Source organism: Tachypleus tridentatus, chromosome 7, assembly GCF_004210375.1.
Source record: "Tachypleus tridentatus isolate NWPU-2018 chromosome 7, ASM421037v1, whole genome shotgun sequence".
Lineage (NCBI taxonomy): Eukaryota > Metazoa > Arthropoda > Merostomata > Xiphosura > Limulidae > Tachypleus > Tachypleus tridentatus.
The window spans coordinates 193,643,508-193,669,203 of record NC_134831.1 but is presented as its reverse complement, the minus strand read 5'-3'; the positions used below and the strand labels follow the sequence as shown (position 1 = coordinate 193,669,203).

The following is a 25,696-nucleotide window of genomic DNA, read 5'->3' as shown; positions in this document are numbered from 1 at the left end:
TAGCTCTTGTCTAGCCTTGCGCGAAATTCAAAAACAAACAAACATAACAACAAAAGAAGTGTCTCATTCATGAAAGTTGGGACTCTAGAAGACAGAATGAAACTTAACACATAACGGGAATTAATATGGGACCTATGCTAATTAAATATTTGACTCTTTAAGTTGGATCTCTGTATTAAATTAACGTAAATTCTGAATTTTTTTACAAATAAAAAGCATTAAAACACCATGTTTAGCTTATATGTGTATTATGGATACAAAGCAGAAAAACTAAACACTCAGTAAGTGATTGATTTACTTTGGTAATTATGATATGAAAGAATAATCATGTTTTTGTTTCAACCAGTACCAGAAGTTACTGAGTAAATTTAATGAAACTTCAAAGGTTTATAATGTACGTAATAAGAAAGTTTAAATTTAAGAAATTAATACATTAATAACTTGTCATCCATGTTATTAATGTAATACATTTAATTTCTCCGCTACTATACAGTAGTTGTAATATGATAAATAAACGGAATGTTTATTCCAATCATTAACTGGTTATCTATCTGTTTAAAGTTCTTTTGAAAACTTGCTGATCGTGTGTATTATTACCGAAAGATGGTGCTTTTGTTCTACATACATCTGACTTTACTAGACTATATAAAGTTGATTAAAAATGGTTATTTAGTAATTTCAAATGGAAGGTAAATAAAATGAACTTGTAACGTTTTTAGATCAGGTTAGTACACAAAAATTATAACGATTGATTGCTCGAGTTTGCACAGTGTCTCTCATTTGTCGAATTTAGCAACTACTATATAAGAAATAATTTTAACTTTTCAGAATTGATGAAAAAGTGAAACTTAAAATCTAACGCTAACGTTCAATACTTAAATACTAGTACTGTAATAGTAATACTGTTACTATTTAGTGATAGTAATATAGCAAATACTAACAGCAGGATGAAGATACACACAACATCAGGAATAGTGTGATTATGCTATGTTTTTGCGCCTTTAGCAGAGGTTAGATATGTACAGATCTCAATTTTGGTAATTAATAAACCATGACACTTCTGCAAGTCAACGCTCATCTGATCACATATGTTAAGAAGATTGGTTATGACCAATTCTTTAATGTTTCTTATAATAAAACCTCTGATTTGGTAGCTTAGATTTACAATTAGTGATCAATACATTTTTTTAAGGGTTATATACATTGGAGATACGAATGTTACCATCAAATGTCAATAAATTTAACAATACTGGTAAGTTGTAGCAGGCTACAAAAATTTGAATAATTGTATCTCCAAATCTGAAATTTCATCACAGTAGGAATAACCTATAAGAACAATGTAGTACAAATATTTATAATGAAGGTTGATAATTTGTGATCATCATAGAATGAGAGAGCCATCAAGTATATGTGGAAGTTTTTATTATGAACCAAAAAATGTAAGATAACCTAACTTACACTGTGTAGAACGATACATGAATATTTGTTGTTTATGGTTAGTGTGTTTTAGCCAAAATAATAATATTTATTTTTCATTTATTTACTAAAGAGAAGGTAAAACTATTCTTGTGCACAAATTGAATAATATTATAAGTCTAATTGTAATTTTTTCATGCAGGTAAACCTTAGGTTAATTTTTGTAGTGTATATTATTATTTCTAAAGGTTGTTATGTTTTAGATTATTTACTATGAAGAAAATGGATGTTATTCTCTCTTTAAATAAACAAGAAGACAGAGATCTTTTTGTGTTAATACTTTGTCAGTTGGAATGTTTTTTGCTTTATGTTATGAAGTAGGAATTTAACGAGAATATAACAATTTAATAAAGAAAACAGTACATATAACTAATTTACATAATTCATATTTCAAACCTATTAACCCTATTGTGTTAGGACAGTTGATCTACCCATTAGAAGCAGATGCTTATTAGAAAGAAGGTATACAAAAACAGTTTTTTAAAACATGAGACTACATATAAAATGTAATAGAACAACAGTACTCACTAATAGATAACATGGAAGATTGTTTTATTTCAGTTATTGTAAGTTTGTCATCATAAAAATTACTGTTAATTTCAACCTAAGTTTCCCATAATCTTAAAACATTGATGTTACATCTTTAAAATAGCTATATTCATGTCCACAACTATCATACTTATCTCTTATTCAGTATAGACTAGTTGTATGACATCTCCAGACTAGTTTTATTTTTACCCATAACTGTCATATTGATGTATTATTCAGTATATACTAGTTGTATAACATCTCCAGACAAGTTGTATTTAAGCCTATATCTGTCATATTGATGATTTATTCAGTATAAAATAGTTGTATGACATCTGCAGACTGGTTGTATTTATACTCTCCTCTGTAAAATAGATGTTTTGTTCCCATATAGAATAGTTGTATGACATATCCAGACTAATTGTGTTTACACCCAGAATCATCATATTGATGTTTTATTCAGTATAGAATAGTTGTATGACATCTTCAGTGTGTGTATTCATACCCACAACTTTCATGTTGATGTTTTATTCAGTACAAATTAGTTTTGTGACATTTTCAGACTAGTTGTATTCATACCCATATCTGTCATATTAATGTTTTATTCAGTATAGAAGAGTTGTATGACATCTCCACTCTAGTTGTATTTATATCCATTTCTGTCATATTGATGTTGTATTCTCTTTAGAATAGTTCTATGACATCTCCAGATTAGTTGTATTTATACCCATATCTGTCATATTGATGTTTTATTCAGTATAGAATAGTTGTATGACATATCCAGACTAATTGTATTTATACTCACATCTGTCATATTGATGTTTTATTCAGTATAGAATAGTTGTATGACATATCCAGACTAATTGTATTTATACTCACATCTGTCATATTGTTGTTTTATTTGGTATAGAATAGTTGTATGACATCTCCAGACTAGGTGTATTTATACCCATATCTATTATATTGATGTTTTATTCAGTATAAAATAGTTTTATGACATCTCCAGACTAGCTTCATTTATACTCATTAATTTTATTTATGTTTTAGTCAGTAGAAAATATTTGTATGACATCTCCAGACTAGGTGTATTTATAACCATATCTATCATATTGATGTTTTATTCAGTATAGAATAGGTGTATGACATTTCCAGACTAGCTACATTTATACCCATATCCATCATATAGATGTTTTATTCAGTGGAGAATAGTTATATGACATCTCCACACTAGATATATTTATACCCATATCTATCATTTTGATGATTTATTTGATATAGAATAGTTGTATGACATTTCCAAACTTGGTGTATTTATGCTCATATCTGTCATATTGATGTTTTATTCTTTATAGAATAGTTGTATGATATCTCCAGACTGAGTTGAAATGAGTCGAGTGGATCTCAAAGTTGTGCTCTTGGGAAAGGAGTATGGAGGAAAGACTAGTCTTGTAGAACGATATTTGTACGATCGTTTCAAAGGAAATGCTCCTTATCAGAATGTAAGTCATTACAAGTTGGATTTGTTTCAGTAAAGCTCATGATTTGAGAAGTGTTCAGCTTACAAAATCCATATTACTGCAGAACAACAAATCATAAACATCAGAGTATGAAATCTGATCATGGTTAAAAACACTGTCATGACATGGTTTGTTTAGTGTTTGTAAAACAGTTTCCAAACAAAGAGGAAAGCTGATATATTCTCTGAATTTGAATTCTGTATTGTTTTATATTGTCTGTGCATTATAAGACAGACTTAAGTTAGGGACTCAGGAACATCATGTTTGGTTCTTCATCTTGTACTTGAAAATAAACAATTTATTGTTTGGGAAGGAAGCAATAGAAGTACAGAATTTGTAAAAAACCATAATCATTGTATTCAAACATTAGTTTTTAGGGAAATTTCTGTATGTTTTTTTAAGTTTGTAAATATTTGCAGGTATTATTCACTCTTTGTGAGTTTTAATTTGAAGGTCTAGCAGGATATTCATAATTAAACCAACTGATATCAGTGTCTTCATTGGTTCAGTATTATTATAGTTGTACAGTTGTGATATTGATTTATTTGTATCTAATCAGTATGTTAGTGTAATAAAATCAGCAAATGTAGATACTGGTCACAAGGTTTGTTTTGTTTTGTGGACTGCTAAATCTGTTGATGATTCATCTGAAATGGTTATCCTTTTAAACATATTAAGTGCATGTTTTATCTAAATTGTTTTAATTTTACCCAGTAGTGTTATCACTAAAGACTCAACACATGATTAATCTGTTTCTGTTATTTAACCAGAAAAAGTTCAAAGCTCACAAAATGATGTGTTTTTATGATAGTAGCCCAACTAATAGCCACATTCAGTAGGGAATACATAGATTGGGAAAGTTTGTCACTATTAAAGTATGTTAGGAAGTGATTATAATCTTGTCATAATTAGGTTTGATGCTATTTAGTTTTTCTTTGCACGTGGACTAAGCCCTGTTGTGACCTAAGCAACACAGGCTATGCAAAGTTTAAATTTTTATTTCCACAGAAGTGTGCTACTTGTATCTGCTATTCTTTTTTCAGCCTGTTTGAAAATGTTTAATTTGAGGACTTTCTAATTCTGAGAATATTAATTGATTATCTTATAACAGAACAATATCAGATAAGATTTTATTTTACAGATAACAGTGTAACAGATAAGATTTTATTTTACAGACCATTGGGGCTGCTTTTGGAGCAAAAAAAATTTACATTGACAACAGACAGATAACTATGGGAGTGTGGGTGAGTTTCCAGTGTGTAATTGTTTGTGTAATGAAGTGTATTTTTATTAATCTGAATTGAATTAACACAGAAAGGATCTTCAGTATGAAATAATACCATAAAACATAATGTTAAACTTCCACTTGATGTAAAATGTTTGGCATTAGCTTGAATGAGTAGTGGAGGTACTTAATTACACTTCAACAAACTTGTATCCAAATATTCATTTCATACCTGGTGATGATGATGATGAGGTAATCTTGTGTAGACATTGAACATTTGTAGAAATGTGTATTTGACTATCCATTCAAGCCATTTCCAGACTTTCTTTTCTAAAAAGTGGGTTCTTTGTCATGAAATACCAGTTAATTTGTGTTTTATATATTATAGCCAACAGATGGAGGCATTAACAGATTTTACCTACTACTTAACATGACACAAATATGGCAAATTTAGTAGTTTTACCTCTTATTTTATTTAGGATTTTATTATGATTGACACTAAATGTGTAAATCTATAAAAAAAAATTGAGAGAAATAATGAGACAAACTATGTCTGTTAAATGTTGGCAATGCTAGTAATATTACGATTACCAGAGTAAAATGATAATGTATAAGGGTATGTTTATATGGTACATTTATTGAATATTTTATGGTTTTTTCTTCAGTTTATTGTAGAAATTCTCAATAAATGAAACCACATTTGTCTTATTTCAACCTTCCTGAGGAGAACAGAATTCTTGTTTTGTGTATTTCTCTGTCTTATTTCAACCTTCCTGAGGAGAACAGAATTCTTGTTTTATATATTTCTCTGTCTTCATTTTTATAATTTATTTTTTCTCTGTATATGTGGTTTAATTGTAAACATTTATACTTTCTTTCTTAGCAGGAAACTTATTGTTACTTTGACAGATTTGCAGGATTCACCATCACTATTACTCAGCAAATTCTAGATACAATTATTTTAACTGTTGCATTTCAGAATATTATTTCTGTTTAAGTGCTCATATTCCTATTTCTATGAATGTATTGATTTTTATAGGACACTGCTGGTAGTGAGAGATATGAAGCTATGAGTAGGATATATTATCGTGGGGCCAAGGCAGCCATAGTGTGTTATGATCTCACAGAAGATTCGAGTTTTGAGAGAGCTAAGTTCTGGGTGAATGAATTAAAAAAGTATGAGGAGGTATATAGATATTTAATATAATATTCTTTTGTACCTACATTTCATCTTTTATACATGCAGTAACAGAAATACCTTTGTCAGAAACAAAAACACTTACCCTTTATTTTCTTAATCCTTCAATAGTTGTTTATTAATTAACTCAGTACAGAGTACACACAAGTATGTTTGAAACTATTTTAATATCCTAGAGCTTTCATTAGTTTACAGTTCCATAGTTTTCCTTGTAACTATCAGATTCATGGTGAACTTCACTACTGTGTTAGGGCTCCCTTTGTGATGTAGTAGTTTGTGAATTGTAATTGTTAGTTTTTGTTAAACTTTACTACTGTGTTAGGGTTCCCCTTCTGATGTTGTAGTTTGTGAGTTGTAATTGTTAGTTTTTGTTAAACTTTACTACTGCGTTAGGGTTTCCTTTCTGATGTTGTAGTTTGTAAGTTATTAGTTTTCATTAAACTTATTGCTGTATTAGGGTTCCCTTTCTGATGTTAAGTTTGTGAGTTGTAATTGTTAGTTTTTGTTAAACTTTATTACTGTGTTAGGGTTCCCTTTCTGTTAAAGTAATTTGCAAGTTGTATTTGTTAAAGTTTGCTACTGTGTTAGGGTTCCCTTTCTGGTGTAGTAATTTGCAAGTTGTATTTGTTAAAGTTTGCTACTGTGTTAGGGTTCCCTTTCTGGTGTAGTAATTTGCAAGTTGTAATTGTTAGTTTTTGTGAGTTTTATTACTGTGTGAATAATGTTTAATAGAAAAAAATAAAAATCCTACCTACCTATCCCAATTTTTTTACTGGCAGTGTTACCATCAACATGGTTCATTTTTTAATAACAATTTGTTTTTCACATAATAGTCATTTTATTCCCATGCTAACCTTATTCTTGTCTACCTTTAACAAGTGAAAGTGTACTTCAAATTTTATAGAATCCTAAAAAACTGAATGAATGTATTCTTTGATAGACTGTTTATTCATGATGAAACTTTGGAGAATGGATGGCAACTGCCTATTGTGGAGACGCAAGTGTAGAGGACGACGTTTTGAAAGTTTTCCGCCTTTTGTCTTCAGATCATTGTGTGTGTAGGTGTTGGTTTTTTATAGTGTCCTTTTATGTTGAAAAACTCAAATGAATAGCTAAGAAATTCAGCATAGAAGTCTAGTGGAAATCCTACAATACCTTAAGGTTCATTATGGTAAAAAACAAACAGCGACCTACTAAAGAGAATCTCAAAAACGTTATTTATGAAATTTCATGCTCCTGCAACGATACATAAATTGGAGAAACAGGAAGAAAACTCACAACAAGAATAAAATAACATAAATACAGTACAAGACTCATGAAAATACAAAATTCAGCCATTGCAGAGCATGCCACATCAACTGGACACAGAATAAACTGGGAGAAAACTTGAATCATCTACACAGACAAATTCTGGAAGACAAGAAAAATCAAATAATCTTTTTATATTAACACTATTAAATCTTCACTAAACAGAGATTCTGGATTAGAAGTGAGTAACCTGTGACTACCAATGGTTGAATCTACATGAAATCTCTCCTCCAATCAGAAACAGTGATAATCCATCCAATCATAACATGCTCTCTGCAATCTACCAGGACACTATAAAAGACCAACAACACCTACACACACACTGACCTGAAGATGAAAGGCAGAAGACTTGAAATGTCGTCCTCTACATTTGTGTCTCCACAGCAGGCAGTTGCCATCCATTCTAGAAAGTTTCATAAGTGAATGTAATGTTATTCTGATAGTCTATACGTATAGGAATATCTCTAGTTATTGTTACATTTAATATTTTTTTCTTATTTATTACCAATGTCATCAAGAATGAAAGATAATCTTCTTTCTCTTCAGTTTAAATTTTTTGTTCAGACATGAAAATGTGTTTTTATCTCTTGCCAGAATTGCAAGATATACTTGTGTGGAACAAAGAAAGATCTGGTACAGGAAGACCGACAAATGAGAAAAGTTGATTACCACATTACTACCGACTATGCTGATGAAATGGGTGCTGAACTGTATGAAACATCAAGTAAAACAGGAGAATGTGTTGGTAAGGTTTGTTGGCTGTTTATAATTTAAATGTGATACATAACTTAATAAAATGTATTTACCATCCCCTGACACTATAGCTATTTCTCTGTCTCCAGGGTTTCTGCTCTTTACCCATCTAAGCATTGTGAATGCTTGATTCAGTCTTTTAAACCCTACTCCAATGACTTAGGAAAATTTTAATTTATAAATTCCTCCATCAACTTCAAAATTCATTCTATCTAGGTACTGTATATAAGCACCTCATTCCAATAATGTAATCGGTTTTTCTCGACAAAGTATTTGGCATGGCTTATATCAATAGCAGTGCTATAATTATTTACTATCGCCATTGTGATATTGAACATGGTTGACATTTCTACAGTATCCTTTAAGTTTAAATTTAAACATAATTTAACAAACCTACAAAAACAACATTTATTGATTAGTATGAATTCCCAAGTTAATGTTTCTACTACAGAGGTCAACCAGACCTCTTCCCTTCCACCTCTGCTATCTGGTGTTTGTCAACAGCCAGGGTCACTGTCAATCAAAGCTGTCTGTGATATAATCTATTGTGAGATGGAAACATATGTTGACTGAAGGTGTCTCTCCTGGGGGTTCTGAGGTGACTTTTGCAAGTGATTCAGGAATGACTGGCAAGAATTTAGGTTCACTTTTTCCAGCCCCTTCTTTTACTGGGCAGCCTTAACAGAGGATAATTTTGATCAGCCACCTTTAGCTCTTTTTCATCAGTTAGTTACTTGGGTTTTTGACATTTTGGGGGAGGCTCTCCTATTGCATTTGGCTCCATTCCTTCCTTGTTAGCAGAAATGATGGCAAGTGACTACTTGATTTTCCTCCTTTTCTTGATATTACCGTTCATTGTGGAAGATTTGACACTTAGTTATTGGATCAGCATACTTTGGCTTATAACTGCCAGGAGGCAACCTATTTAGTTTCTAAATGGATGACCCCACTGTGTGGACCTGTGATCACAACTATCTTGAGGTATTTATCTTTAATCCAATTTTTGTTTAAAATTTATCAATGTTTCCTTCAGCAGTATGAGGATAGGTTGTGGATTTTGGTGATGTCTACCTCAATCAGATTGTCTTCTTCCATTCTTTCATTGGTTTGTTGTTGGTATTTATTGGGTAGAGATCCTTTGTTAGAAAGTGTTCATTTACTGTGTTCTGCCCTCAGGGAGTTATGGGAAACTATTATTTACCACTCTATGTTATTTGCTGGAATTCCAGAGACATTAGAATCCCAAATTGATACATCTGGAGTTCTTTCATGAGGGATCCATGGGTACTTCATATTCTGGTTTCAGGGTTGGTTATTCAATCTATATCATCTCCATCATTGTTTGCTTAACCTGCCATGTTATCACCTCCAGCAGATCCAGAGAGTAAAGCTTCATCCAAGGCCATAAGGGAGTTGTTAGTCAAAAAGTCAGTAGAGATGGTCAATCTTATTCTTCTGGGATTTACTCCCTTACTCCCTTTCATATGTGGTACCCAAGAAACAGGTGATTGGCATCCAATCATAAGGCTATCGTGACTCAACCAATTTTGATCCTCATAACTTCACAATGGTATCTTTTTTCAATCTACGATAGCACTTTGCACCACAATTCTGGATGACCCAGCTCAGTTTTACTGATGCTTATTTCCATAGTCCCATAGTAGAATCTTCCCAGAGGTTTCTCAGTTTGTGCACAAGGATCATATGCTACAGTTCCAGGCTATACCTTTTCATTTTGCATAAGTACTTTGTGTCTTCTTCAGAGTTGTTGAATCTTTTTCTCTTGTAATGGATTTACTGTTATATGTTTATTTTGATATCTGTGTTTGTTTTGGTTTGATGTGTGTGGCATGTATTGTTGGATGTGTTTGGTGCAAGTCCTGCCTGCTCTCTAAATTTCTAAAAGATTCTTGAGAATAAGAATCAACTATTTTTCTTTTATGAAACTGTTAGTGTGTTAAAACATTGTTGAATGCTTTAGAAGCTCACCTTAAGCTATGTAAACCAATGTGCCAAGATACAAGAATATTATTGGTTGGCTACAGTCAGTGTGCTATAGACCTCAAAAGCTATAAGTGTGATTAATGCCTATTAATTGGAAAACTACAGAATTAGACCAAGAATGTTTATACATTTCAAACATTACAAACCTTTTAACTTTAATGAATTAAATTTGAATGTTAATATTTCTATGAGGACATTAGATATTGGTCACTTGCAAATATTTATGGGTGCTTCAAGCTATCTAGCAATCAAAAGAAGTGTACAGGTGTATCAGCAAATAATTAATTTACTCATCATGGACCTGGATCATTGATGAAATATTCTGTTTAAGACCAGATATAAGACTCAGTAATGACTGTATGTTGTTAAAACTATTGTAAATAAATCATTATTTGTAATAACTTTTTATAAATTATGTTGTTGTTTGTATATTAAAATATATTTGTGTTAAGAAAGAAAATTGTGTATATCAATCTTTTTGGCAAATATCATAAATGTAATATTTATCAACATTTCATTAACTTTAAAGTGAAAATGAAAATTTCTGGCTGTTTGAAATAGTAATATGTAATGTACATAACATAATAAATCAGAGATTCGTCCAAAATAAATTATAATATGTAACACTCATCATCTGCATTCCTTGGGCCTGTTCACTCATCATTATACTCATGACTGGCTCCTTCTGGCAACATCCTGTCAATTAGCAGAACAACACTCAGATTTTCTTTTCAGAAGCCACAAAAGTGGGTTTCCTTATCAGATTGGATAAATCTATTTCGTCACTGACACAATATCTCATCCATTTGGGTGGCCTTTTCAACACTCACTTATATTTCACTCAACCAACCCATATCAGGCTTCAAGCCATGGAAAGAGCTGTCAGGCTTTTATTTCTGTTTTTTCTTCCTATTGTACAGATGATTATCTCTCTTTTTAAGAAACGTGGGCATTCCTTGAGCCTCTCATTCCTTTGTGATGAGCATATATGAGGTCCCTTCAGTGAGCACTGTATGATCAATGGATCCATCTGTTCATAGACACATTGCTTCAATAATGAAATAGAAACCCTATAATCCAAGCACTTTCAAAAGGTGGATCTTTCAAAAGCACTTGGGTTACAGGGTTTCTATTTCATTTTTATCAAGACTTCTTGGATCTACATGTTTTTAGAACATCATGAACATTTCTTCAAGGATGGGGAACTTATATTCTAGGTCAGGAATTCCATGATACTTGAACAGAAGACAATTCTATCTTCCATATCAATATTCTCAAACTTCTAGCAGTACATTAGGCATAGTTAAAGGTTTGTTTTTCTTGAGGGGAAAATTTATCATGATACATTCCAACAATTCCACAATGGTATCTTGGATTCCTCAACAAGGAGGCATGTATTATCAAGACGTTTGTTTAACATACCTTGGGTCTTCTTTACTGGGCTCATTTCCATCTTTTTAGTCTTTTAGTAGGTCATGTTTTAGGAGTGATGGATTTAATTGCAGATCACTTGTTTCATCCAACTCATATTCTTCTGGTGGAATGGATTGGCTCCTCAGTTCAGGATTCCAATTATTGATACCTTTACTATTCATTGAAATTTGTAATTGCAGTTGTTTTGGTTTTCAATATCTCATCTTCAAGTGTTGGAGGTAGATGTGTTCAATCTGGAATAGACAGGTTTATATGTGTATGCTTTTTCCTCAATTTAACTATTTTCCCATGTTCTGACTATGGTTCATTCTACTTCTTGTCAAGTTCTCTTGGTTGCAGCTTATTGGCCAGCTCAGATGTGGTTTTCACTTCAGTTTTTGCAGGAATGTCCACTTCTACCTCTTCCACATTAGTAGTCTCTGTTGAAACAATCTCAATCAGACATTCTCTACCTAGGTGTTCAGAAATCAATTTCCATGCTTGGAAGCTATGTAGTCCTTTGTCTGACAAAAGGGTTTAACTCCTGAGGTTTCTTTGTGTTTATCTATATCTCTTCATTGGCCAGCAATGACTGTTTGCCAATGGAAATGGAATATTTATCATCATTGGTTTTAATTAAAGGAATATAGACCCTCTTCATCCAAAAGTATCTATTATCATATCCCATTTTCTAACTTGGTTATTTAAGAAGAATCTGGCTTCATATACATTGGCTTCACATAAGGTTTTCTTACCCAGTAATTTTAGGTTTTCTAAATATCAAAAGGTTTTTATACCCTAGTCCTATCAGGTCTACTAAAATCCTTTTGTATCTTACAGCACAAACAACCTTTTCCATTACCAAATTGGGACTCTGTGGTTGTTTTACATACATTATCTCATCATTCTTTTAAGCTCTTAGCTTAATGTTCTTTATTTAAACATTTTCTTAGATTGTATTTTTATTCTTGTTGGCCTGTGGACATTGTCAGTAGGAGTTGTTTGCAATCCACGTGCATACAACTCTTATCATTCTACATTTGTCCTGCATCACTGTGATAGGTCTTTTTCTTCTCAAGACTCTGGCAGCCAGGCAAATGGAATGGTTCTTCTCACTGATCAATTTACCAGCCACTTCCAACCTTTATGACTACACCAACCTTGATCATTTTTATTCTGTTCTGTCAGGGCCTTTGAGTGTTATGTGGCTCATACTAACTCATTTCGAGGTATTAGAAACTCATTATTCATTCACTGGATTCCTTCTATTTCCTGTGACATATCTCACAGGGTGTCTTTGCAAATTGATTCACATGGCCTATAATGGATTATTGTTGCAGAAGAGGAATCTTTTGCATATCACAAGTCACCAGATTCGTCATATCTCTATGCCATTAGCCAGCCGGTTGAATTGCCCTCTGGAAGACATTGTGTGAGCTGTTATGTGAACTACTAATAATACTTTCCTATCTTATTACTTACGTGATTTGACAGTTTCCTTTTCTCAGGGTTTTCTTCTTCTCCCTGTTACCACTTGGACCACTTATGTTAGACTTTAACCAGAGGTGGGTATTTTCCTCAATCATATACTTGTAATTCCAGGATCCTTTTCTTTTTTTCACTGGATCCCACACTCTGACAAATGTTGACCAGGCAAGTATGCTTTCTCTTCTCAATTCCACACTAGTAACCACTTTCACTATAATTACTACAGGTTGCAACAGACTGTTGGAAAAGGTTGTTCCTTAAGACCATCCAGGCATCTACCAGGTGGTATTACATTATAATGGACCACCACTAGTGGACAATCATGAGTAAATCTAAAAAAGATTTTGCCCATTCCTGCCAATCTTTAAGATGAATAAATCATGATCAGTTTGCTTTTAAAAATGTAGGAAACTCGATTCACCTATTCCATCATTTTCAGAGCACTGTTCCTCTGGACTTACCAGACACTACTAGTGGAGTTCGGGAGCCCTTACAACCCTAGTTTTCAGTCACTGGGGTGACAAACAAGTGCTTTTCTTCTAGAGTGTTCAAGCATGTTATTCCACTCTTAGAGAAAAGGGCAAAGTTGGGGGCCCTCATTTCAGGGTCCCTAGATGCTTTACCCAGATGTCAGTAGGAGTGGCACTAGCCTCTATAAGAGCCTACTTATAGTTCCAGTTCAGATTTGAAACTACACTATCTTGTTAGGGAGTGTATAGCCATTCTCTTTTATCAGTGTCAGTTTTGTATATTGTTTGTGGAAGGTGGTCCACTATTTCCTCAATTCTGAATGTGAAGTGGTTCCATCCTAAGTTCTTGGTTGAGCATAATTCCAGGGGCAAGAGGAATACTGCTTGTTCTCTTGGCTGAGGAGCGAGAATGAATGTTCATAACTCCAGACCAGATGAGTTTTGTTCCTTTGGTTAAGTTCCTTTCTCTCCACCTTCTCAGTGTAGAATTCTAACTATAGTATCAGCAGATAGTAAGTATGTTTTGGAAGTTAATATTTTTTTTAAACTGAGAATGTTTTACCAATAATACTTACTTCTACTGACACACTCGCACCCTACATCCTCATTAAAAGCTGGATTACATCTCAAAAAAGTGGTTACATTATCAGAATGAGGTACTTATGCACACAATCTAGATAAAGGACACATTGAAGTTGGAGGAGGAATTTGTAAATTAGACTATGTCTAAGTCATTGAAGTGGAGTTTAAAAGATTGAATCAAGAATTTTCAGTGTTCAAATGGGTAAAGAGTGGGAACCTGTGCTTATTTTTGTGACATTTTTGAACACTGCAAATCAAATAAACACAACATAACCATAAATAACACCCAAATACTAAATAAAGAAACAAATATAAACAAATGCAAAATTAAAGAAGCCTTACTTATACAACAATTCAAGCCCAAAATAAACCAGCACAAAGGAACCCCTTTATACCTATATTAATAAATATAATCCAACATCTAAGCACACCCTCTACATTCCCACACTCAATTACACAACCTCCTTTAAACATGCGGTCAGCTATCGGTCATTTACCTCTTTCTTTCTTTGTAAACCTGTCAAAGAAGGTTGAAACATTGTTCACTCCTCTACATAGAATTTTCTCAACCCATACCAGCCATTTTTACATATATTTTTCTCTACAAGTGGATTTTCTCATCATCACGGATTGTATTGTGCAAGATTTAACTATACTGTGATATGCTTGTAATGGAAAATGTTTATAATATTTGTATTTATTTGACATATTTATATCTTTAATTAGGAATTAAATGGACACAAATTCCTAAATATCCTTTATAGAATGTAATCAAACATGATTTACAAGCCTTCAGTAAATATTGTTAGCTAACTGAGTTCTAAAGTTCCTCCATATGATGTAATCCAACATGATTTACAAGCTTTCAGTAAATATTGTTAATAGTAACTAATTTCTAAAGACTCTTTGTATGTTGTTATCAAACATGAATCATAGGCCTTTCAGATTTTTTCTGTCTTTTTTTGCTTGTGTAAAATCTGTCTAAATATCTAATTCCTTCTGTGTTGTGTTACAAAGTACTGAAAAAAATTTAAAAAAATATCTTTAAAATATATATATGTTTGAGCATTGTGTGGGTAAGCCAATAATTTTAATACCTTTAAACTTAGCTGCCTAAAATTATTTGATATTCATAAACATAGTTAATTACAGTGTTAAAAATAACAAATGATACTTATCTCAGTAATATAAAAATACATGTTGCAGTGAGAAAACTAAGCAATATGTTCTGTACCTGATTAACATAAGAAACACATGTATTGCAGGTTGAATAACCAAACAATGCTCTAAAGAATTTATAAAACATTGATAGAATTTAATCATATAGAAGCTCTTATTGAAATCATCTTTCTTCATAAGCAACACAGTTTTAGTTTTATATGATAAGAAGATATTTTGTCTAAACTACGTGTAACGTGTTAGTAACAAAAGCTGTAAGTTAACCAACTGAAGGAGTCAGTAGCTTTCTGCAGCTGAGCTAAGTTCATCATAAATAATATCACCTTCATAGATAAATGTACCAAGTTTGAGACTCTTGTTATACTATTACTCTTCTCTACCTGGTGTGGTGAAAGATAAAATTATACTAACTCTCTGGCAATGATTCATATCACAACAATTAACTTTTAAATATTAGGTCTAGATTAAAACTTTCTACTTCCTTCTCATTTTGTTTTTATAATGACAAATGTCTAAATAAGAGAATATAAATAAAAATGTGGCTTATTCTGTGTCTCTTTGTAGAGGAACTCTTCACAAAAATTACAACTGACTTTGTGAAAAAGTATTTTCCTCCTGTAAAAGGTATAGGTCACTTGTGTTTGTTAACATGTATTTTGAAGTGTGAAACAGAATAATAACACTTGTTTTGGTTAGCATGTATTTTAAAGTGTGAAACAGAATAATAACACTTGAATTTGTTAATGTGTATTTTAAAGTGTGAAAGAGAATACATAATGCTTGTTTTTGTTAACATGTATTTTAAAGCATGAAATAGAATACATAACACTTGCATTTCTTAATATGTATTTTAAAGTGTGAAAAAGAATGCATAACACTTGTGTTTGATAACGTGTTTTAAAGTGTGAAACATAACACTTGTTTTGGTTGGCATGTATTTTAAAGTGTAACACTGTTTGTTGATTACAGATGTTTTTTGAAGCTACAAACACATTAAGGAGTGTAATACAGTTTGTTGATAGCAGGTGTTTTTTAAAACTATATATACTTTAAGGAGTGTAATACAGTTATTGATAACAAATATTTTTAAAATTACGTTCACATTAAGGAGTGCAATACAGTTTGTTGATAACAGGTGTTTTTTTAAATCTCATACACATTAATATTTATAATGCAGATTGTTGATTACAGGGGTTTTTCAACTACATAAACATTAAGGAGTGTAATATAATTATTTGATAACAGGTGTTTCTTGAAACTACATACACATTAACGAGTTTAATACTGTTTGTTGATAACTGGAGATTTTGAGAACTATGCACACTTTAAGGAGCATAATACGGTTTCTTGATAATATGTGATTTTTAAAGCTTCATACACATTAAGGAGTATAATACAGTTTGTTGATACCAGGTGCTTTTTGAAACTACGTACACATTAAGGAGTGCAATACAGTTTTTTTGATAAATCGTTTTTTTTTTAAACTAGATACACATTAAGGAGTGTAATATAGTTTGTTGATAACAGGTGTTTTTTAATCCATGTACACATTAAGGAATGTGATACTGTTTGTTGATAACAGGTTTTATTTAGATCTACATTCACCTTAATTTGTGTAATACAGTTTTTGATAACAGGTGTTTTTTAAAACTAGATACACATTAAAAGAGTTTAATATAGTTTGTTGATAACAGGTGTTTTTTTAAAATTACATACACTTTAAGGAGTGTAATACACTTTGTTGGTAACAGATGTTCTTTAAGTCTGGATACACATTATGGAGTGTAATACAGTATGTTGATAACAAATGTTTTTAATGCTACATACCCTTTAAGGAGTATAATACAGTTTGTTGATAACAGATATATTTTGACATTAGATACACATTAGGGAGTGTAATACAGTTTGCTGATAACAGATGTTTTTTGATAGCACATACACATTAAGGAGTGTAATAAAGTTTGTTGATAACAGGTGTTTTTTGATAGTGCACAAAATTTAAGGAGTGTAACAAAGTTTGTGGATAACAGGTGTTTTTTTAAAACAACATACACCTTAAGGAGTGCAATACAGTTTGTGGATAACAGGTGTTTTTTTAAAACAACATACACCTTAAGGAGTGCAATACAGTTTGTTGATAACAGGTGTTTTTTAAAACTATATACATATTAAGGAGTGTAATACAGTTTGTTGATAGCAGGTAAAACTAAAGATGTATGAAAGGTACTGTTTTTATACTGTTCTAAGTTATGAAGAACAAAATTGTGATATTAATACATGTTTTCTTTCTATTTTTTCTGTCTAGAGAAAACAGAAGAGTTAACTCTTGATAGTCCTGTTAAGAAATATAGTTTTTGTTGTTCAAGATAAAAATATTAAGAGAACTTAAATACTCAACATTAGGCAGTGTGTAAATATATGAAGTACATATTTGAGAAAGCTAACATATTGGAACTCTTAAAACACTGAATACTTGTATCATTTGGCATCTGAATACATTATTCAGGTTATTTTAAAAGTCCTAAGTTAAGTTGCTAAATTAACACTTGGTTTTTAATTCATTATACAACGTTTTTGTTTTTTTTAAACATAAAGTGATAATGGCAGCTAAGACTAATTTGTAGTACTGACCTAAATTAGCTTTTTGACATATTGGAAGTGAGAACTTGTTGAATATTTCATGGTAAAATCTATGCTTTACCACTCGACACAACTGACAACCGAGACACTGTTATGGTACAGAGTGGAACTAACATCTAGACATTATTATGATACAGAGTGGAACTAACATCTAGACATTGTCATGATACAGAGTGGAACTAACATCTAGACATTGTCATGATACAGAGTGGAACTAACATCTAGACATTGTCATGATACAGAGTGGAACTAACATCTAGACATTATTATGATACAGAGTGGAACTAACATCTAGACATTGTCATGATACAGAGTGGAACAAACATTTAGATATTGTCATGATACAGAATGGAACTAACATCTAGACATTGTCATGATACAGAGTGGAACTAACATCTAGACATTGTCATGATACAGAGTGGAACTAACATCTAGACATTGTCATGATACAGAGTGGAACTAACATCTAGATATTGTCATGATACAGAGTGGAACTGACATCTAGACAATGTCTTGATACAGAGTGGAACTGACATCTAGACAATGTCTTGATACAGAGTGGAACTGACATCTAGACAATGTCTTGATACAGAGTGGAACTGACATCTAGACAATGTCTTGATACAGAGTGGAACTAACATCTAGACATTATCGTGATACAGAGTGGAACTAACATCTAGACATTATCGTGATACAGAGTGGAACTAACAACTTGAAGTTGTCGTCATACAGAGTGGAACTAACATCTAGACATTATCGTGATACAGAGTGGAACTAACATCTAGACATTATCGTGATACAGAGTGGAACTAACAACTTGAAGTTGTCGTGATACAGAGTGGAACTAACAACTAGATGTTGTCGTGATACAGAGTGGAACTAACAACTAGATGTTGTCGTGATACAGAGTGGAACTAACAACTAGATGTTGTCGTGATACAGAGTGGAACTAACAACTAGATGTTGTCGTGATACAGAGTGGAACTAACAACTAGATGTTGTCGTGATACAGAGTGGAACTGACATCTAGACAATGTCTTGATACAGAGTGGAACTGACATCTAGACAATGTCTTGATACAGAGTGGAACTAACATCTAGACATTATCGTGATACAGAGTGGAACTAACATCTAGACATTATCGTGATACAGAGTGGAACTAACAACTTGAAGTTGTCGTCATACAGAGTGGAACTAACATCTAGACATTATCGTGATACAGAGTGGAACTAACATCTAGACATTATCGTGATACAGAGTGGAACTAACAACTTGAAGTTGTCGTGATACAGAGTAGAACTAACAACTAGATGTTGTCGTGATAGAGAGTGGAACTAACAACTAGATGTTGTCGTGATACAGAGTGGAACTAACAACTAGATGTTGTCGTGATACAGAGTGGAACTAACAACTAGATGTTGTCGTGATACAGAGTGGAACTAACAACTAGATGTTGTCGTGATACAGAGTGGAACTAACAACTAGATGTTGTCGTGATACAGAGTGGAACTGACATCTAGACAATGTCTTGATACAGAGTGGAACTGACATCTAGACAATGTCTTGATACAGAGTGGAACTAACATCTAGACATTGTCGTGATACAGAGTGGAACTAACATTTAGACATTATTATGATACAGAGTGGAACTAACATCTAAACATTGTCATGATACAGAGTGGAACTAACATCTAGACATTATTATGATACAGAGTGGAACTAACATCTAGACATTATTATGATACAGAGTGGAACTAACATCTAGGCATTGTCATGATACAGAGTGGAACTAACATCTAGACATTGCCATGATACAGAGTGGAACTAACATGTAGACATTATCATGATACAGAGTGGAACTGACATCTATACATTGTCATGATACAGAGTGGAACTGACATCTATACATTGTCATGATACAGAGTGGAACTAACATCATGATACAGAGTGGAACTAACATCTATACATTGTCATGATACAGAGTGGAACTAACATCTAGATATTATTATGATACAGAGTGGAACTGACATCTAGACATTGTCTTGATACAGAGTGGAACTAACATCTAGACATTGTCATGATACAGAGTGGAACTGACATCTAGATATTGTCATGATACAGAGTGGAACTAACATCTAGACATTATCATGATACAGAGTGGAACTGACATCTAGACATTGTCATGATACAGAGTGGAACTGACATCTAGACATTGTCATGATACAGAGTGGAACTAACATCTAGGCATTGTCATGATACAGAGTGGAACTAACATCTAGGCATTGTCATGATACAGAGTGGAACTAACATCTAGACATTGTCATGATAAAGAGTGGAACTAACATCTAGACATTGTCATGATACAGAGTGGAACTAACATCTAGACATTGTCATGATACAGAGTGGAACTAACATCTAGACATTGTCATGATACAGAGTGGAACTAACATCTAGACATTGTCATGATACAGAGTGGAACTAACATCTAAACATTGTCATGATACAGAGTGGAACTAACATCTAGACATTATTATGATACAGAGTGGACCTAACATCTAGACATTATTATGATACAGAGTGGAACTAACATCTAGGCATTGTCATGATACAGAGTGGAACTAACATCTAGGCATTGTCATGATACAGAGTGGAACTAACATCTAGACATTGTCATGATACAGAGTGGAACTAACATGTAGACATTATCATGATACAGAGTGGAACTGACATCTATACATTGTCATGATACAGAGTGGAACTAACATCTATACATTGTCATGATACAGAGTGGAACTAACATCTAGATATTATTATGATACAGAGTGGAACTGACATCTAGACATTGTCTTGATACAGAGTGGAACTAACATCTAGACATTATCATGATACAGAGTGGAACTGACATCTAGACATTGTCATGATACAGAGTGGAATTGACATCTAGGCATTGTCATGATACAGAGTGTAACTAACATCTAGGCATTATTATGATACAGAGTGGAACTAACATCTAGACATTATTATGATACAGAGTGGAACTAACATTTAGACATTATTATGATACAGAGTGTAACTAACATCTAGGCATTATTATGATACAGAGTGGAACTAACATCTAGACATTATTATGATACAGAGTGGAACTAACATTTAGACATTATTATGATACAGAGTGGAACTAACATCTAGGCATTGTCATGATACAGAGTGGAACTAACATCTAGACATTGTCATGATACAGAGTGGAACTAACATGTAGACATTATCATGATACAGAGTGGAACTGACATCTAGACATTGTCATGATACAGAGTGGAACTAACATCTAGAGATTATCATGATACAGAGTGGAACTGACATCTAGACATTGTCATGATACAGAGTGGAACTGACATCTAGACATTGTCATGATACAGAGTGGAATTAACATCTAGGCATTGTCATGATACAGAGTGTAACTAACATCTAGGCATTATTATGATACAGAGTGGAACTAACATCTAGACATTATTATGATACAGAGTGGAACTAACATTTAGACATTATTATGATACAGAGTGTAACTAACATCTAGGCATTATTATGATACAGAGTGGAACTAACATCTAGACATTATTATGATACAGAGTGGAACTAACATTTAGACATTATTATGATACAGAGTGGAACTAACATCTAGGCATTGTCATGATACAGAGTGGAACTAACATCTAGACATTGTCATGATACAGAGTGGAACTAACATCTAGACATTGTCATGATACAGAGTGGAACTAACATCTAGACATTGTCATGATACAGAGTGGAACTAACATGTAGACATTATCATGATACAGAGTGGAACTGACATCTAGACATTGTCATGATACAGAGTGGAACTAACATCTAGACATTGTCATGATACAGAGTGGAACTAACATCTAGACATTGTCATGATACAGAGTGGAACTAACATCTAGATATTATTATGATACAGAGTGGAACTGACATCTAGACATTGTCTTGATACAGAGTGGAACTAACATCTAGACATTGTCATGATACAGAGTGGAACTAACATCTAGACATTGTCATGATACAGAGTGGAACTAACATCTAGACATTGTCATGATACAGAGTGGAACTGACATCTAGATATTGTTATGATACAGAGTGGAACTGATATCTAGACATCGTCATGATACAGAGTGGAACTGACATCTAGACATCGTCATGATATAGAGTGGAACTGACATCTAGGATTTCATTTTACTTAATTATAAATTCAACCTCTGACTACTAATACTTAAAAAGAAGCCCCTTTGATGGAATATATAGGAAGTAAGTAGTCCTTGAAAGAATGTTCAGTGTTTTGACTTGAGATTTAATAGTATCACTGTGAGGTTGATGAATAATTTCATACACTAATGGTAAATTTTAGCAAAAAGGATTTAAGTGTATGAAACTTTAAAAGCATTTTAAGACAATAAAAACATGCACAGTAAACATTGTATTTTAATAAACTAACAAGCTATTGTGTTTTAGTAAGATGTGTTTAACTGTCATCTGTAAAATGTTCAGTGTTAAATTTAAAACTTTTTCCTGGTTTTGAATTTTTTTAAAGAAATTTAGAAAATATACAATATTTATGACAAATGTGTAGGTTGTTTTGGCTAGATGTATTACATTTAAGACATTGTGTGTTGATTATATATTTCTTAAGTATGAGTGAAATTTTCAGTGCTGATTGTCCCTCAAGTGATAATATTCTGGAGAAATCTATTTTGAAATGTAAATTTTATCTAAAAGTTACCAAAGGCTACAGATTTTCCAGATGGCTTGTCAATAAAACTATAAACCATACTATGAAACTTAAGATTTCAAAATGAAGAACTTACAAGTACAAAATGAAAAACACATTGACCAAAACACTCTTCTAAAATTATTAACTCATAATCACTTAAAACAAAACAAAGGAGAACACTCCATCTATTAGCTGTTGTGAATACCCAAAGGACTTATTTTTTTGGCCAGCTATGTTTCTGGGTTTACTGATTTATAAATCAGTATCATTGGTTTTAACTGTAAAATTCTTCTGATCAAAAGTAATTTTTTTTTGTATACTGATTTCTCTGGAAGTACTAAACATAGTTTGAATGATCTGTTTTATATTTATTAACAGAACTCTTTATCTGTTGTTTCAGTTTAATGATGTTTTTAACTATTTGTTACACTTGCATTCTAACCTCTCAAGTCAGTTTTAGTTGTATACCAACTTTTCAATTAATAGAGGATGCTATGAAGCCACTCATCTCCCACTTCTAAAAAGACATTTAAATTTGTAGAGTTATTCAATAGTAGATATAATCCTGTCGGGACAAACACTTGAATTTGTAGAGTTATTTAGTAGTAGAAGATATAATCAGGTCCCTCCTCTTCTGTCTGAACAAACGCTTCAATTTGTAGTTATTCAGTAGTTGAAAATATAATCAGGTCCCTCCTTTCCCATATGGACAAACATTTGAATTTTTAGAGTTATTCTGAAGTAGAAGATATAATCAGGTCCCTTCTTTCCTGTGTGGACAAACTCTTGAATTTGTAGAATTCCAAAATAGAAATCAATTTTGGTAGAATTTGGAAAATGGTAGTTTGACATCTGAAAGCTCAGATAATGGTTTCTGTTTGGTTCAGTAATGACAGATTAGAGCTGTAACAGTCTTGTGAAAGGAATAAACAACGTTTTTTGTATGTTAAGAATATATGGTAAGCCATGTGTATGGGTTTTTGAATGTTTGCAGAAATTGTTTTGTGACAATTATAATGCACTCTTCTTCACTTTGTAAAATAAAGTTAATATAAAAATATGTACAAAATTGTAAGTATTGATGTACTTCCAATATGAATGGCTACAGGAAGTAGCATGTAGTGATAATGTTTATGTGTACATGTCTTCATTGACAACTGAATTTATGTCCTTGTCTCAGTGTACAAAGTTATTTTGTATATTGTACAGTTAGAATCTTACTTAAGTGAAAGAATATTTTTGTGGTTTACATTAAAATGAGTAAAATTGAACTTCATGCTTTCTGAATTAATGCAACAGAATTGTTCACAAACAACATACTTAGCTCATATTGAAATAGAAAACTTTTGCATTTTATTGTATTACTTCTCATAATTATTCAAATATATTTTCTGTACTTTGCAGTGAAATGAAATTAAACTACAGACATTATTTACTGGTTCTGCTTTATGTCAAGTTGTAACTTTTCTTCTAAAATTAGATAATTTATCATATAATTTATGTTTTGTAAATAATGTGTTTCAGTTGAACCTCAACTGTGCTTTTAGAGATTAAAATGAGTATCATTAATTTCAGCCATTCATCATTTAAATCTTCAGAAATATAAGTCACTTTATGAATAATAATTTTTTAATAAAGTTATCTTTGTACCATTATTTTGGTGTTGTATCTTATGTTCAAATGTCAACATTTTTCATCAAGACTACCACTGAATGTTTTTATTCACAACTAAAGAAACATACTACGTTTAACAACAAAGTATTTCTAACTAAATAATTAACACAAACAATATTTATTTTGTGATAAAAACTCTGTTGCTTATTTAAGTTGGTTACCTAACAACATTATACCTTCTCTATATTTAAAAAGTTAAATAAAAACTTTACACCATGTCTATATTCAAAATAGTTGCATAACAACCTGTCCCCAGCTGGAACAGCAGTAAGTCTACTGCTTTATAACTCTAAAATCAGGGGATCGAATTCCCTTGTTGGAATCGGAAAACACAGAACCTAACAACCTTACACTGTATATATATATATATATATTAAAACAGTTACCTAAGAACTTTACATTGTGCCTATATTTAAGATAGCTACCTAACAGCTTTACACCGTGTCTGTATTTATAACAGTTACCTAACAGCTTTACACCGTGTCTGTATTTATAACAGTTACCTAACAGCTTTACACTGTGTCTATATTTATAACAGTTACCTAACAGCTTTACACTGTGTCTATATTTAAGAGCTTTACACCATGTCTATATTTATAACAGTTACCTAACAGCTTTACACCATGTCTATATTTAAAACAGTTACCTAACAGCTTTACACTGTGTCTATATACTCAAGACAGTTGCATAACAGGTCTACCTTGTGCCTATACTTAAGAGAGTTACCTAACAACTTTACACCATGTCTGTATTTAAAACAGTTACCTAACAGCTTTACACCGTGTCTGTATTTATAACAGTTACCTGACAGCTTTACACTGTGTCTATAATTATAACAGTTACCTAACAGCTTTATACCATGTCTATATTTATAACAGTTACCTAAGAGCTTTACACCGTGTTTATATTTAAGAGCTTTACACCATGTCTATATTTAAAACAGTTACATAACAGGTCTACCTTGTGCCTATACTTAAGAGAGTTACCTAACAACTTTACACCATGTCTGTATTTAAAACAGTTATCTAACAGCTTTAACCTAGTTTATATTTATGACAGTTGCCAAAGAGCTTTACACCATGTCTATATTTAAAACAGTTATCTAACAACCTTACCCCAAGTGTATTTTAAAACAGTTACCTAAGAACCTTAATTTGTGCCTATTTTTAAGAAATTTACCTAAGACCTTTACACTGTGTTTATATTTAAAAAAGTTGCCTAGCAGCTTCACACTTGTGTCTATATTTAAAACAGTTACCTAACAGCTTTACATTGTGTCTATATTTAGAACAGTTATTTAAGAGCTTTACACTGTCTATATTTAAGACAGTTACCTAACAGTTTTACAGTGTCTATATTTAAGACCGTTACCTAACAGCTTTACACCGTATCTGTATTTATCACAATTACTTAACAGCTTTACACCGTGACTATATTTAAAACAGCTACCTAACAGCT

At 32.2% G+C, this 25,696-nt stretch overlaps 1 protein-coding gene across 3 annotated transcripts; it reads left to right on the top strand.

Annotated features, from left to right (window-relative positions):
* The first annotated feature begins 596 nt into the window (after positions 1-596).
* LOC143257600 (ras-related protein Rab-24-like) lies at positions 597-24,219 on the top strand. Of its 3 annotated transcripts, XM_076516560.1 has the most exons (7): positions 597-724; positions 3,357-3,503; positions 4,697-4,765; positions 5,786-5,932; positions 7,847-7,997; positions 15,706-15,765; positions 17,447-24,219. In XM_076516560.1, exons 2-7 carry the CDS (start codon positions 3,390-3,392, stop codon positions 17,509-17,511), a joined length of 606 nt encoding a protein of 201 aa, XP_076372675.1. In that variant the 5' UTR covers positions 597-724; positions 3,357-3,389; the 3' UTR covers positions 17,512-24,219. The 3 variants fall into 3 exon arrangements, with proteins under 3 accessions (XP_076372675.1, XP_076372677.1, XP_076372676.1); XM_076516562.1 differs by lacking the exon at positions 4,697-4,765 and having other exon boundaries at positions 17,447-19,713; XM_076516561.1 differs by lacking the exon at positions 15,706-15,765 and having other exon boundaries at positions 17,447-19,713.
* The last annotated feature ends 1,477 nt before the right edge of the window (positions 24,220-25,696 follow it).